General features: G+C 48.3%; 1 protein-coding gene across 6 annotated transcripts; it reads left to right on the top strand.

Annotated features, from left to right (window-relative positions):
* Positions 1-219: 219 nt before the first annotated feature.
* LOC106613109 (uncharacterized) lies at positions 220-13,724 on the top strand. Of its 6 annotated transcripts, none has more exons than XM_045690872.2 (13): positions 220-271; positions 565-738; positions 1,199-1,327; positions 1,424-1,483; positions 1,616-2,937; positions 3,206-5,019; positions 5,335-5,438; positions 8,780-8,974; positions 9,643-9,759; positions 9,896-9,988; positions 10,228-10,341; positions 12,475-12,560; positions 12,854-13,723. In XM_045690872.2, the coding sequence occupies exons 2-13, from the start codon at positions 577-579 to the stop codon at positions 12,993-12,995; spliced, it is 4,338 nt and encodes a 1,445-aa protein (XP_045546828.2). In that variant the 5' UTR covers positions 220-271; positions 565-576; the 3' UTR covers positions 12,996-13,723. The 6 variants fall into 6 exon arrangements, with proteins under 6 accessions (XP_045546828.2, XP_045546826.2, XP_082814778.1 ...); XM_045690870.2 differs by having other exon boundaries at positions 1,424-1,507; XM_045690871.2 differs by having other exon boundaries at positions 221-271; positions 576-738; positions 1,424-1,507.
* Positions 13,725-13,730: the final 6 nt, after the last annotated feature.

The following is a 13,730-nucleotide window of genomic DNA, read 5'->3' as shown; positions in this document are numbered from 1 at the left end:
CCGGAGTATGGTTTCATCAATTTCGCATGTTTGCCAACTAGCACTTTCAAAAACACTAATCTCAAGATAAAACAACTAATTATCGCTAATATACACAATATATAGGTTAACTCATGACATTATAGACGTACTTAAAGTCGGATTTGGAATTATTATTGTGTTCAATCTTGAATCCAAATCCACCTGGTCTGTAGTCCATAACGTGAGTTGTAGACGCCATGACAGTTTCCTCCAAACTGTCAGTTTGTTCTCTCGAGGAGGCGGGTAAAATGTAAACATGCAAATGATCTCTCTTGCAAATTCGTTTAATGTAATAGTTTTAAAGCCATTCACTAAGCAATATTTTTGGCGTCTGTTTGTAAACTTTGCATTCTATTAATTTAACGTTGTGTTGTTTGATAAAGTTGGCGCTATTTTGTTGAATGATTAGTTGACCGTTAGCTAACTTTCTAGATAACGTTAGCTGCTAGCTAGATTAGCTAACAACAAATAAAAAAATAAAAAAGTTATTTCGTTATCATCAAATAATGCAGTGCTCTAAAAACTAATTAACGAAACATATAGTTTTGTTACAGAATGGAAGACTATGAAAAGTTCATACAACGCCGACTTTACGAACTGAAAAGGAAGGATAGCAACGACAACAACAATAACCAACGCCGGACACTGGAATCACCATGTACTCGCCACGTATCATCAGCTATCCGTTTCCATGGTATACCCATCCTTCCTCCATTGGTAAGGCTTCTTGTTGCTGTATAACTCTATGGATATCACCACTTACATGTTATGTTGCCTGTGAGGAATGATGGAGCTAGTTATATGCTAGCCAGGGAACCAGTCTTTTTGCACGATCATTTCATACGGAGTTGGAAAGAGCAGAGAAGACTGACACCCAGGCTAGCTAGGTATTTATAGTCTTATATTTTAACCTACTGTTAAAATCATTATTAGCAAGGGCTTTGCTTCGACTATATGGTATATGCATATGACTTTCTTTTTTGGGCCTTACTAATGATATCTATCATTATTATGATATCTATCATTATTAAGACCCGCCTCTCATGGCAAGACAAATATTTGAGTCCCAAATGGCACCCTATTCCCTATATAAGCCCTATGGGTCCTGGTCAAAAGTAGTGTACTGTAAAGGGAATAGGGGGACATAGACAAAGTCTGACTGTGTTGCCATTCCCAGCTCACAGGAGTGCAAAGAGAAGAGATGCAGAGACACAGAGAGGCAGCCAAGAGGACGACAGATAGGAGGAAGACTCAGCCCTCTGAGACAAGGATGTCCTACGTTCAGAACATTCTACACAGTGTTCAGGTAAATCCACATGGATTTTAAGTCAAATAAGGCTGGTTTCCCAGACGCAGATTGACATTATTGGAGAATCTCTAATTAAATATTTTTTTGGTGCAGGCCGAGGCTGGGAAACGGTCCCATATAATTGAATTGTACACTCCTGCTACTTCAGCTAACGTAATGTATTGCCTAGCCTATAAGGTGAAAAGTATGTATTTATGTCATAACAAAGTTATGATTGTTTTCATTTCTCACCTTTCCTGTTGTTATGGTCATGTTTTTTAATTTGTTTTCTGTCTGGTATTCTAGCTGAGGCAAGCACCAACACTGGAGGAGTTCTTTCAGGGTGAACCAGGACTAACGGCAGCCAAAACCACCAACCTACACCACAGCAACGTCCGCCAGGTTCTAGCGTCGCAGAATGATGATGTCACCGAGACCAAGGACAGCTTGCCGGGGTCGTCCTCCCCACCAACCTTAACCGTCATGCATGATGGGAAAGCAGGCATCCTCGTCCGAGGTCCTCCCATGACGTCGACAGCCTACGGCGCCTTCACAACGAATCACCTTACAACTCTCCATAACACCACCACTGTGAGGGAGACCTTCCTAGATAAGCTGGTCTGTGACCCAATGACACCTTCTCTAGCTAGAGAGACAACCACACATACCAACCAGGTTGCTCCACAAACAGAGACCCGGACCAGGGAGAGACTCTTGTATGACCAGGGTAAGACCACCAATGCTGGGTGTGTTCTGGAGGAGGACCTGGGTTCAGGAGAAGCAACGGTGGATCCTCTAGCTGACATAAGCCACCAGTCTTCAGGGTACGTGACGTATGAAAACGCGGAGGCCACCTGTGTCTTGAGTCGGACCGAGGCTGGGGAGAGCATTATATCAGGGCCTGAGGAGGGGACACCAATTGGAACGGGGGGGTTTCTCCTACACAGCACCTCTGATACAAACACAACCAAGGCATGTAATATCATCAGCCATCCTCCCATTGATGCTGAAGATCTGGAGGAGGGGTCGTCCCCGTGTGACGATGACCTCATAACCGGTCGTCCTGCAGATGAGGCGAGCGTGACGTCGTCCTGGTGTAATGACGTCATACCAGACTATTTAGAGGAAGCGTTGGTGACGTCGCCTCTACAGAGCAACGATATCACACCTCCTGTAGAAGACCGCATAGCAAGTCATCCAGGAAAGAAGTGTAGCACTACTAATATTGTCACTTTCCCCCAGCATCAAGCCTCATTATCACTATCAGACCGTCCTGAACCCAAGATTGTAGTGACATGTCCTCAGACTGAGGCCTCGACACCGGACCTCTGCAAACCAGGTCAGAACCAGGCGTCAGACTTAGACCTGGACCGACCGGAGGGACCATACCGGCTCAGCCTCCAGACTCTTCTAAAGAAATCCCAGGCAGCTTTGGAATGCCCCAAACCAGGCAGGAACCAGCCAGAATCAGAACCAAAGATCCGGACTGGAGATGTAGACTTTGAATCGGAACCAGTTGCAGGGCCGTACCGCCTCAGCCTCCAGACCCTGCTGAAAAAGTCCCAGGAGCACCGGAGACGCCAGCGTCAGCTGAAGAACCAGGCCAAGGCCTCTACTTGTTCTACCAGGTGAGAGTTTTTGATGTTATTTTATTCATCTGTTTTATTGACTTCTGTTTGTTGTGTTCAGGTAAGAGGGGCAGACATATTAGAGGTTTTTAAATCACATTTGAAAACCCATCTTTTTAGCATGGCTTTTAGTCAGTGGTTTTACTGTTATTTTTGTTGTATTAATCTCTCTTTTTTTGCAGTCTGTTTTTTATCTCCTTCATTTGAATGTTTTTACTGTAAAGTTTGTTGTGATTTTATATGCAATTTAAATAGTATTTTATTTTAGGACCCAGGAGGCCTTGACACACCAGAAGATGGAGGAGGAGATCAGTTTCTCAGACAAGGAGAATGAGGAGTTCCTCCAGTCAGGGAGAGTGGTGGCGGAGGGAAGGAAAACCCGGGACAGGGATTGGAGAAAGGATCATCTGGGAATGGGAGTCCAGTTTTCCGGACCGCCACCACTAGAGATATTCCCTAAGGAAGCGTGGGTTCAACGTGAGGAGGAGAAAGCGAGGTCTAGGATTGTGGAAAGAATGGGACCCAACGAAAAAGGATGTCATGATAGAATATTGAAGGAATTGGAGGCTGGAAATGGCCCTTCACATTTGGTTGGTCAAGAAGGAGACTCCCAATCTCCTCCAGGAGTGGACATTGATGCTGGCTCGTCAGCCGAAGACATCCAGCTACACCTCTCACCAGACGTCACAGCAGCACCGTCAATGCTAATGGGGAACCTTCCACATCCTATCTCAGCCGATGCCTCCATAACCCAGAAATCATTCTACCTAGTCAGGGAGAAGAGCTCTACCCTGCCGAGGTCTTCCTCTCTGGGGAGTAGTAGGTTCCAGAGCGTCCCTACCCCCCAGTTTAGTATGAGCCCTATCCGCTGTAAGAGTAAAGGAAACAGTGGGGGAGGAGGGCGTGGCACCCCCAAGAGGCAGATCCTGGTAAACACACCTTTGAATGTAGACCACGAGGTGGGGTTGGTGACTGGGCAGGAAAAGAATGATGCTCGGGACCAAACGCATCTGCATAGAGCGCCCCTAGTGGCTGGGGGTGATACAAGACCTATGCGTAGGAGCACAGACCAGGCAGAACAGATAGCTCAGCTGGAGCTCAACCTGTCCAGCCTCAAAATACTGATCTCTGACCTGGAGTCCACGCTCACAGAGACACCAGAGAGCCACCAGACGCACAACAACAGCCAGACTGATAATATAGACCATCAACAGAAATACATGGACTACCATACACCTGACAGCCAGGACTTACAGTTAGGGAACCAGACACACAACAACAGCCAGACTGATAATATAGACCATCAACAGAAATACATGGACTACCATACACCTGACAGCCAGGACTTACAGTTAGGGAACCAGACACACAACAACAGCCAGACTGATAATAGTAGTAACCTTACCATGGACCCGCCACATAAATACATGGACTACCATACACCTGAGAGTCAGGCAGAGAGTAACCTTAGTGAGAAAGGAAGAGGGGATGGAGGTCAGAGGTCAGCTGATAAGATGGCGGTGGTCCCCTGTAGAGTCCAGTGGTGTGACAGTGTACCTCCATTGTTCAAGGACGTGGAGATCGCTGTTACAACGGGTTACAAAAGACAAGATGGTCGCCAGCAGCAGCCTCTTGCAGCGCGCCTCGTCACCTCCCTCACTCAGAAGAGAAGAGTTCCTGACGTGTTCCGGAAGGTTCCATACGATGTCATCAAGGTTCGGAATGACGTTGTCAAGATTCCGGCATCACACAAAACACCTTTCTCCGTCCTCTCAGATGCCAGTAACAACCAGCACCAGCCAATGGAGTGGAAGAGTTATCCGGAGGACCCCGCCCACTTCCAATCCATCAACCAATCGTATGACGTGGACACGCCCTCAGGGCTCTGGCTCCAGGGAGGGTCAGAGGGGTCGTTGAAAGGTCATGACCCCGCGGGGAAGCAGCTGACCCCTGAGAACGGAGGTGGCGGTCAGGGAGGGGCGTCAAGGGCCAAACGTAGACTGGTCATGCACACCACAGAGGGGAACAGGGGACGAGGACGAAGAGAGGTGATGGACAGGCCTCACTCCAGTACTCCTGAAGGTAAGGCCAGCCTATGTCCACAGTGGATTTAGATTAGGACGTCTTCCTGTCTGAGGTACAGAGGTAGAGAGACAAACATTCACATAGTAATGGATGTCATCTCAAACTTCATTCAATGTTTTCTCAATCCATTATATAACATTCAGTGGCTCCTAACTCAAATAAGCGTTTTATGCTATTTATTCATTCATTATTAAGGTAACAAGTGCAAAACAAACGTTTGTCAATCTTTAATATCCCTGATTAAGAGTATGTAAATCACATCAGACCCCTAGCTAGCCCTTCCTGTCTGACTGTTACCCGTCTCCCTCCTAGCTGCGGTGCAGTCACACAGTCAGCCCCAGCTGAAGCAGACCCATGCAGCCCAGGTCAGAGCCCTGAAGGAGGAGCAGAGGAGACAGCAGCAACAACTACTGCAGGTGAGAGAGACCGCAGACCACCACCTCAATATGACCACAGTATGACCACAGTATTACTACTATAGCTACAATACTATCCACAATACTAACCACAATACAACCTCTTACAGGTTTGGGCTCAATCCAATTTCAATTCCAGTCAAATCAGAAAGTAAACCAAATTCCAATTCCACGTCTCCTCATTGAAAAGCTTTGAAGAGAATTGGTCATTGGAATTTCTGTGTACTTCCTGAATTGACCAGCATTAAAAGGGAATTGACCCCAACCCTGACCTCTAAACAATTGATGAAGCAGCAACAACTACTGCAGGTGAGAGAGACCGCTGGACCACAATATGACCACTACACTAGCAACTCCAATAACTGTGACATCTAACCGAGGTCACCTATAAACCCATCCAGCTGGTACCGGTATCCCTCCCTGCCTGCTTCTCTCTCTCTCTCAATTCCTTTCCCTCCCTCTCTCTCTCTCTCTCTCTCAATTCCTCTCCCTCCCTCTCTCATTTTCTCTCTCTCCCTCCCTCTATCTCTGATTCTCTCAGATTGTTAAAATGGGTCAGCTTGTGCTGTTACAACAACCTTAATGTTCCTCAAAAGAGAGACAGGGATTTCAGCTGGCTCCTTGGCTTAATGACATCCTCACACACACAGCTTGTGCAGACTGCAGACATATGCCCATTAAAAGGGACCTTGAAACTCCCCTCCAGTTTTAAGGACCAGGGAGAGATTCTACTATAAATGTTTCATTGGAGCACTAAGAGGAAGAGTGGCTGAGTTTGGTTACCTCACTGTGTGTGTGTGTGTGTGTGTGTGTGTGTGTGTGTGTGTGTGTGTGTGTGTGTGTGTGTGTGTGTGTGTGTGTGTGTGTGTGGGGGGGGGGGGGGGGGGGGGGCTATATACAGGTGGTACCGAGGCTATATACAGGTGGTACCGGTACCGAGTCAGTGTGCGGGGCTACAGGTTAGTGTAGGTAATTTGTACATGTAGATAGGGCTACAGGTTAGAGGTCGTTTGTACATGTAGATAGGGCTACAGGTTAGAGGTCGTTTGTACATGTAGATAGGGCTACAGGTTAGAGGTCGTTTGTACATGTAGATAGGGCTACAGGTTAGAGGTCGTTTGTACATGTAGATAGGGCTACAGGTTAGAGGTCGTTTGTACATGTAGATAGGGCTACAGGTTAGAGGTCGTTTGTACATGTAGATAGGGCTACAGGTTAGAGGTCGTTTGTACATGTAGATAGGGCTACAGGTTAGAGGTCGTTTGTACATGTAGATAGGGCTACAGGTTAGAGGTCGTTTGTACATGTAGATAGGGCTACAGGTTAGAGGTCGTTTGTACATGTAGATAGGGCTACAGGTTAGAGGTCGTTTGTACATGTAGATAGGGCTACAGGTTAGAGGTCGTTTGTACATGTAGATAGGGCTACAGGTTAGAGGTCGTTTGTACATGTAGATAGGGGGGAAGTTGCTATGCATAGATAAAGAGCAGTGAGTAGCAGCAGTGTAAAAACAAAGGTGGGAGGGGTCAATGTGAATAGTCCGGGTGGCCATTTGATTCATTGTTCAGCAGTCTTATGGCTTGGGGGTAGAATCTGTTAAGGAGCCTTTTGGACCTAGACTTGGCACTCCGGTACCGCTTGCCGTGCGGTAGCAGAGAGAACAGTCTATGACTAGGGTGACTGGAGTCTCACAATTTTCTGGGCCTTCCTCTGACACCGCCAACTATATAGGTCCTGGATGGCAGGAAGCTTGGCCCCAAAAATGTACTTGGTCGTACGCACTGCCCTCTGTAATGGCTTACGGTCAGATGCCGAGCAGTTGCCGTACCAGACAGTGATGCAACCAGTCAGGATGCTTTCGATGGTGTAACTATAACCTTTTGAGGATCTGGGGACCCATGGCAAGTCTTTTCAGTCTCCTGAGGAGGAAAAGGTGTTGTCGTGCCCCTCTTCACGACTGTCTTGGTATGTTTGGACCATGATAGTTTGTTGGTGATGTGGACACCAAGGAACTTGAAGCTCTCGACCCGCTCCACTACAGCCCCGTTGATGTTAATGGGGGCCTGTTCGGCCCGCCTTTTCCTGTAGTCCACGATCAGCTCCTTTGTCTTGCTCACATTGAGGGGGAGGTTGTTGTCCTGGCACCACACTGCCAGGTCTCTGACCTCCCTATAGCCGTCTCATCGTTGTTGTGTCGTCAGCAAACTTAATGATGGTGTTGGAGTCGTACCTGGCCACGCAGTTGTGGGTGAACAGGGAGTACAGGAGGGGACTGAGCACGCACCCCTGAGGGGCTCCAGTGTTGAGGATCAGCTTGGCAGATATGTTGCTACCTACCCTCACCACCTGGGGGCGGCCCGTCAGGAAGTCCAGGATCCAGTTGCAGAGGGAGGTGTTTAGTCCCATGGTCCTTAGCTTAGCGATGAGCTTCGTGGGCACTATGGTGTTGAACGCTGAGCTGTAGTCAATGAACAGCATTCTCACATAGGTGTTCCTTTTGTCCAGGTGGGAAAGGACAGTGTGGAGTGTGATTGAGATTGCGTCATCTGTGGATCTGTTGGGGCGGTATGTGAATTGGAGTGGGTCTAGGGTTTCTGGGAGGATGCTGTTGATGTGAGTCATGACCAGCCTTTCAAAGCACTTCATGGCTACCGATGTGAGTGCTACGGGGCGGAAATCATTTAGGCAGGTAACCTTCCGTCTGTGTAGCTCCAACACCATAATTAACAAAGCTGTTTAATAATAAAACCTTTCTTCTCCCCTCCTTCCATCATTGATGATGTGTTGCCTGTAACAGGAGCATAGCTGGGCCGTGGATAGAGAGATGGAGGGAGACAGGGATGTAGGGTAGCTGGGATGGAAGGAAGGAAGGAGGCAGAGGGGGGATATGACACAGAAAAGGAGACGATCATTAGTTTAATTCATGAGGGGTGCTGGTTAAGTGCCAGATAGTCGCCCTGAGCACTAATGGTCCTCTCTCTCTTTCTCTCTCTTTCTTACTCTTTCTTTTTCTCTCATTCCTCTCTCATTCCTCTCTGTCTCTCTCATTCCTCTGTCTCTCATTCCTCTGTCTCTCATTCCTCTCTCTCATTCCTCTCTCTCTCATTCCTCTCTCTCTCTCTCATTCCTCTCTCTCTCTCTCATTCCTCTCTCTCTCTCTCATTCCTCTCTCTCTCTCTCATTCCTCTCTCTCTCTCTCATTCCTCTCTCTCTCTCTCTCTCTCTCTCTCTCTCTCTCTCTCTCTCCTCTCTCTCTCTCTCTCTCTCTCTCTCTCTCTCTCTCTCTCTCTCTCTCTCTCTCTTCTCATTCCTCTCTCTCATTCCTCTCTCCTGTCTGTTAGATGCTGGCTGCACGTTACCAGCTACTCCAGAGTTTGTCCTTCCCTGTGTCCTCCAGCCCCACATCCAGCTCACGTCTTGCGGACAACACGACCTCCCTCCTCCCCCTCTCTTCCATCCCTCTGTCCTCCCTCTCCATCCCTCTGTTCTGCCCCTCACCAGGATCCCTCCTTTCAGACCCAGACTCCCCCTCACGGGTAAATTCAATTCACACCTGACTGACTTTGTATATTTGGATCATCAGTTCATAATCAACAAGTGAGAAGCACAACAGTTAGTTGTAGGATGATTCAAGTCAGGGTGCAGGTGTGTGTGTGTGTGTGTGTGTGCAGGTGTGTGTGTGTGTGTGTGCGTTCGTATGTGTGTACGTGCGTGTCTGTGTGTCTACAGCTACAGTTGGCCACCAGTTGAAAGGACCTTGAGAATCTGGGTGGGAAATTAATTGGTTGTCATTGACGGAATTGGTATTTCTCTCTTCCCTTCCTCCCCCCCCCCACCCCCTCCCCCCCTCTCTCCCCACCCCCCTTCCTCCCCCCCCCCACCCCCCCCTCTCTCCCTCTCTACCCTCGTCTCTCTCCCTCTCTACCCTCCTCTCTCCCCACCCCTCTCTCCCCACCCCCCTCGTCTCTCTCCCTCTCTACCCTCCTCTCTCCCCACCCCCCTCGTCTCTCTACCCTCCTCTCTCCCCACCCCCCTCGTCTCTCTCCCCACCCCCTCTCCCCACCCCCCTCGTCTCTCTCCCTCTCTACCCTCCTCTCTCCCCACCCCCCTCGTCTCTCTACCCTCCTCTCTCCCCACCCCCCCTCGTCTCTCTCCCCACCCCCTCTCCCCACCCCCTCGTCTCTCTCCCCTCCTCTCTCCTCAGTCTCCCAGGTGTGTGTCTGTGTGTTATGGCCCCCTGGTGGCAGCAGCAGTGAAGGGATACCTAACCAGGAGGCTCCTACACACAGAGAGAGTGGGACAGCTGCTATGTACCATCAAGGTGACACACAGTCTCAGAAACACACAGCCCATCATGGGATTTATCCAAGATGTGATTTACGGATGTGTGTTTAATCATTTATTTTCGCTGTGTGTGTATGACTGTGTGTGCGCGTGTGTCCGCCCCCCTCCCTCAGGACACGCAGCAGTTCCTGCTGTCCTTCCAGCTCCAGAGCCCTGGGAGAGACAGCAGGCAAGACCTGGTGCTGCAGGAGAGAGTCACACTGCAGGTAACTAACACACACACACACAGTCTCTACACACACACACACACACACACAGTCTCTATACACACACACACACAGTCTCTACACACACACACACACACAGTCTCTACACACACACACACACACACACACACACACACACACACAGTCTCTACACACACACACACACACACTCTGGCGCGCACAACACAGTCTCTACATACACAGACAGACTAATTCTCAGGAGTGGTGTCTTGTTGCAGCTCCGCTCAGCACGTTATGAGGTCCAGGACATCTTCTGTCTGTCAGCAGGAGACAGGATGCAGATCATCAGCTGGGACAGACAGCTGGCCAGGGACAGGGAGATGAAACGCAAGGTAACCACCAGGGGGGGACAGGGAGATGAAACGCAAGGTAACCACCAGGGGGGGACAGGGAGATGAAACACAAGGTAACCACCAGGGGGGGACAGGGAGATGAAACGCAAGGTAACCACCAGGGGGGGGGGGACAGGGAGATGAAACACAAGGTAACCACCAGGGGGGGACAGGGAGATGAAACGCAAGGTAACCACCAGGGGGGGACAGGGAGATGAAACACAAGGTAACCACCAGGGGGGGACAGGGAGATGAAACACAAGGTAACCACCAGGGGGGGACAGGGAGATGAAACACAAGGTAACCACCAGGGGGGGACAGGGAGATGAAACGCAAGGTAACCACCAGGGGGGGACAGGGAGATGAAACGCAAGGTAACCACCAGGGGGGGGACAGGGAGATGAAACACAAGGTAACCACCAGGGGGGGACAAGGAGATGAAACACAAGGTAACCACCAGGGGGGGACAAGGAGATGAAACACAAGGTAACCACCAGGGGGGGACAGGGAGATGAAACGCAAGGTAACCACCAGGGGGGGGACAGGGACATGAAACACAAGGTAACCACCAGGGGGGGACAGGGAGATGAAACACAAGGTAACCACCAGGGGGGTACAGGGAGATGAAACACAAGGTAACCACCAGGGGGGGACAGGGAGATGAAAGACAAGGTAACCACCAGGGGGGGACAGGGAGATGAAACACAAGGTAACCACCAGGGGGGTACAGGGAGATGAAACACAAGGTAACCACCAGGGGGGGACAGGGAGATGAAACACAAGGTAACCACCAGGGGGGGACAGGGAGATGAAACGCAAGGTAACCACCAGGGGGGGACAGGGAGATGAAACGCAAGGTAACCACCAGGGGGGGACAGGGAGATGAAACACAAGGTAACCACCAGGGGGGGACAGGGAGATGAAACACAAGGTAACCACCAGGGGGGGACAGGGAGATGAAACACAAGGTAACCACCAGGGGGGGACAGGGAGATGAAACACAAGGTAACCACCAGGGGGGGACAGGGAGATGAAACACAAGGTAACCACCAGGGGGGGGGGACAGGGAGATGAAACACAAGGTAACCACCAGGGGGGGACAGGGAGATGAAACACAAGGTAACCACCAGTGGGGGACAGGGAGATGAAACGCAAGGTAACCACCAAGGGGGGACAGGGAGATGAAACACAAGGTAACCACCAGGGGGGGACAGGGAGATGAAACACAAGGTAACCACCAGGGGGGGACAGGGAGATGAAACACAAGGTAACCACCAGGGGGGGACAGGGAGATGAAACACAAGGTAACCACCAGGGGGGGACAGGGAGATGAAACACAAGGTAACCACCAGAAGAGTGACAACGCGTTTTGGCAGTTAAACCTTCATCAGAGCATCAAAGACATTGTTTTTTATGCAAGTAAACTTGTGGATACCATTTTTATGTCTCTGTGTCCATTAGGAAGGAAGTTAGAGGTGGTTTTGCTAGCAGATACCATAGACTCCCAGTCATTATGCTAATGCTAGTTAGAAATGACTGTAGCATTAGTTAGCAACATCTTTCAAACTGCACACAGAGACATGACCTCATCGGACTCTGGGGAAGTAGATAAAGGGCCTCATAGCCAAAATCCCCAAGTATCTCTAAGTTAAAACTACAAGGGCTGTGCATAGTGGTAATCAAAACGTGTTACAATATATACATACATACATACACACACACATACACACACACACACACACACATACATACATACACACACATACATACATACATACACATACATACATACATACATACATACATACACACACACATACATACATACATACATACACACACACACATACATACATACATACATACATACATACATACATACATACATACATAAGAAGTACACAGATCACCAGAATAAATCCGACAAATAGCATTTAGGTATCATGATGACATTTGAGATATTTTGGGGCGCAGTTAGTTACTTCCTAGTGCACAATAAAGCCTCCAACATGAGATGCTTTGGGTTCTGGATAGAACGATTAGGTTTGAATGTAGAACAAATATACATCAGCATACACAAATTTAAGGAGTGTTTGTGTATCAAACTGTGCGTGTGTGTGTTTGGGTCCACAGACTGGGGAAACGGGGTCGACCAGGGGGAAGAGTTCTCTGTCAGCTGCTACACAGAAAGCCTTGGAGAGGAAGAGAGGAGTCATGATGTGAGTCCTGTCATAGAAAATGTGTCACTAGACTACATAGTTATTGTATATAAAACAGACATTGTCAGAGCAAGACAGCGAGTGTATGACTTGTATGTTCTGAGTTTCAGGGTTATCAGTACAAGGTTAGAGTTGTGTTAATAACATGTTTGGTTATAGAAGAGCCATACTTCTACCCAAGCTAGTACAGCCCCGGCAGTGACTACTGCCCAGCATAGTGATATTATGATACTAATAAAAGAGTCCTACTGTCTCACTAATCAACCTATTGTTCCCCTCTCTTCTCCCATCAGGAGGAAAGCGGCAGAGGGGCAGAGGGGGACTGGAGCTGTGGTTGCTGGGGCAGAGGGGAACGTCGTGAAGCAGACACGTGGGTCTTTTCGACCCAACCCTCAAAGGGTCCCCAAGACCACCCAGTCCCGCAGATCTCGGTGAAGATGGTCTACTTATCGGGCTAGACTGGACCGGAACCGGATCGTGTTCATTTTGGCACAGTGTAGCAAAACATTTTGCACAGGAGAACGAAAACGAGCGTTTCTTATTGGACAAGTTCAGGGTCATATTCATTAGTGGAAATGTTTTGGAAAATGAAAACAAGCGTTTGTTATTGGACAAGTTCAGGTAGTCCCTCCCTTGACCCAGGTAATGAATACTGTTGATACCTAAAAAGATATACACACACACAATCCATCTCACTTAACCCTAAAACAATACGCCCCTATGGGCCCTGGTCAAAAGTAGTGCACTATAAAGAGAATAGGCTGCCATTTGGGATGCATCCATAGTGTTTCTTGCTAACCAGTGTACATCTGGAAAGTATTGTATTTTAACTTGATTGTATTCTACAAAGGCACAACTCACTGCATTCAAATGCATCTTAGCTACTACATACTGTATGTGACAATCTATTCTTACCACAAGACCTCAGGACTTGTTTTTGGACACACTGTTCGTAATATGTTAGTTTTACACATTTTATACTATTTATATTTCCTATACCTGTTTGTGGTACAGTATTGGGATGGCAATGCAACCAAAGCCCAGAATATCCAAGTCTATTTTTAAGGTCTGTTTTTAGTGTTCTTCTTTCCTACTGTTTTTGTTCTAAATTATTTACAAGTGTTTTTTAATAAATGTTTTTATAAAAAATTTACTTGTCAGGTTGTTTGA

This window comes from Salmo salar, chromosome 12, assembly GCF_965601325.2.
Source record: "Salmo salar chromosome 12, fSalSal1, whole genome shotgun sequence".
In the NCBI taxonomy this organism is placed as follows: Eukaryota; Metazoa; Chordata; class Actinopteri; order Salmoniformes; family Salmonidae; genus Salmo; species Salmo salar.
The sequence above is the reverse complement of the archived record's forward strand: the minus strand, read 5'-3'. Positions and strand labels throughout refer to the sequence as shown.